The sequence below is a fragment of the Alexandromys fortis genome, unplaced genomic scaffold (assembly GCF_014885135.2).
Source record: "Alexandromys fortis isolate MF-2015 unplaced genomic scaffold, M_Fortis_MF-2015_v1.1 scaffold_206, whole genome shotgun sequence".
NCBI classification, from domain to species: Eukaryota; Metazoa; Chordata; class Mammalia; order Rodentia; family Cricetidae; genus Alexandromys; species Alexandromys fortis.
In genome coordinates, this window is record NW_026068097.1 from 171,929 (window position 1) to 173,003 (window position 1,075).

Consider the following 1,075-nt stretch of genomic DNA (forward strand, 5'->3'; position numbering starts at 1 on the left):
CTGCTGACCTGAGCCAAAAACTCTAAGACATCCACACTTCTGGTTTCAGCATGGGCCCTTGGACCCAATAGGAACTCACAGTAAGGAGGATCACTGTCAGGAACTGGAATGTATTCCAGGTACCCTTCCTGTACAAAATTTTCAGTGAAAAGCTTCTTGGCATTCCCGGCTATATAGTGATTTTCTATGGGAGTTACTCCCATCATATTTAGTGCTCATCAGATCACATTCTCACCGACCCGATTTCCATACATGCAGATGACACCTAGGACAGTTATTAGGAGGCCTGTTTTGGGCATGCCTTGGACATTAGTAAGCATCCCATCATAAGTGATTCCCAGGGCAATGACAAAGGCATAGGTGTGGATAACAGGGTCCATTTCTATCACATCAATGCCAAATACAAGCTTCAAACCCTCAGAGGCCTCATTAAATATCCTATTGTAGTGCTGCTCATCGTCCCCAATAATATTTTCTATAATTTCTGCCTTGTTGGTCAGCTCCTTCAATCTATACTTAAGGAGCAGGAACTGCACCAAATCAGCCACCTTTGCACTCAGTGCATGGTACAATACCAGCTCCCCTCTTTGGTTGCCAGAGGCCTCATCAAATGGGGATATTGGAATGGAGGCCATGACAGTGGGAGGAGATAAGGCTCGCTGAGGACTCTGGGGAGAATCTGGTATCCCACCATCAGGCATCTTCCTGGGGAGGGCTGGGCTAGTGGAATCGGAGGAGCTGTTGTTATTGGACTCCTCTCCCTCAGCCACAGAGAGATCAGAATTCATCTGGCCCTGTTCTTCTTTTTGGGCCTGAGATTCTCCCTGAAAGTTGCAATACTGCTTCTTTTGACCATGAGACATGATGACGTTCTTGAAGCTAGCAAGCAGGAGGATGGGTACAGACTCAGACCTGGGGCAAGAAGAGAGCGATGCAAGAATACTTTGGTGACTGTTACAACCTGAAACCTTTCCGAATGGCCTGTTGACTTTTTCTCTTGGGTGGTACTGTATGGCCACAGGGGAGCCTGTATTTCTGTCAGTCCTATTACTTAGGATACTGAAGGAAGAAGTAA

At 46.7% G+C, this 1,075-nt stretch overlaps 1 protein-coding gene across 1 annotated transcript; it reads right to left on the reverse strand.

The window, feature by feature from the left end:
- Positions 1–218: 218 nt before the first annotated feature.
- On the reverse strand, positions 219–863 carry LOC126489393 (melanoma-associated antigen 10-like). The gene has a single exon (XM_050123628.1). The coding sequence runs from the start codon at positions 861–863 to the stop codon at positions 219–221; it is 645 nt and encodes a 214-aa protein (XP_049979585.1).
- Between the last annotated feature and the right edge of the window lie 212 nt (positions 864–1,075).

Coding starts and splice junctions, on each gene's coding strand:
- LOC126489393 (XM_050123628.1), bottom strand. CDS start 863: ATGTCTCATGGTCAAAAGAAGCAGTATTGCAACTTTCAGGGAGAATCT.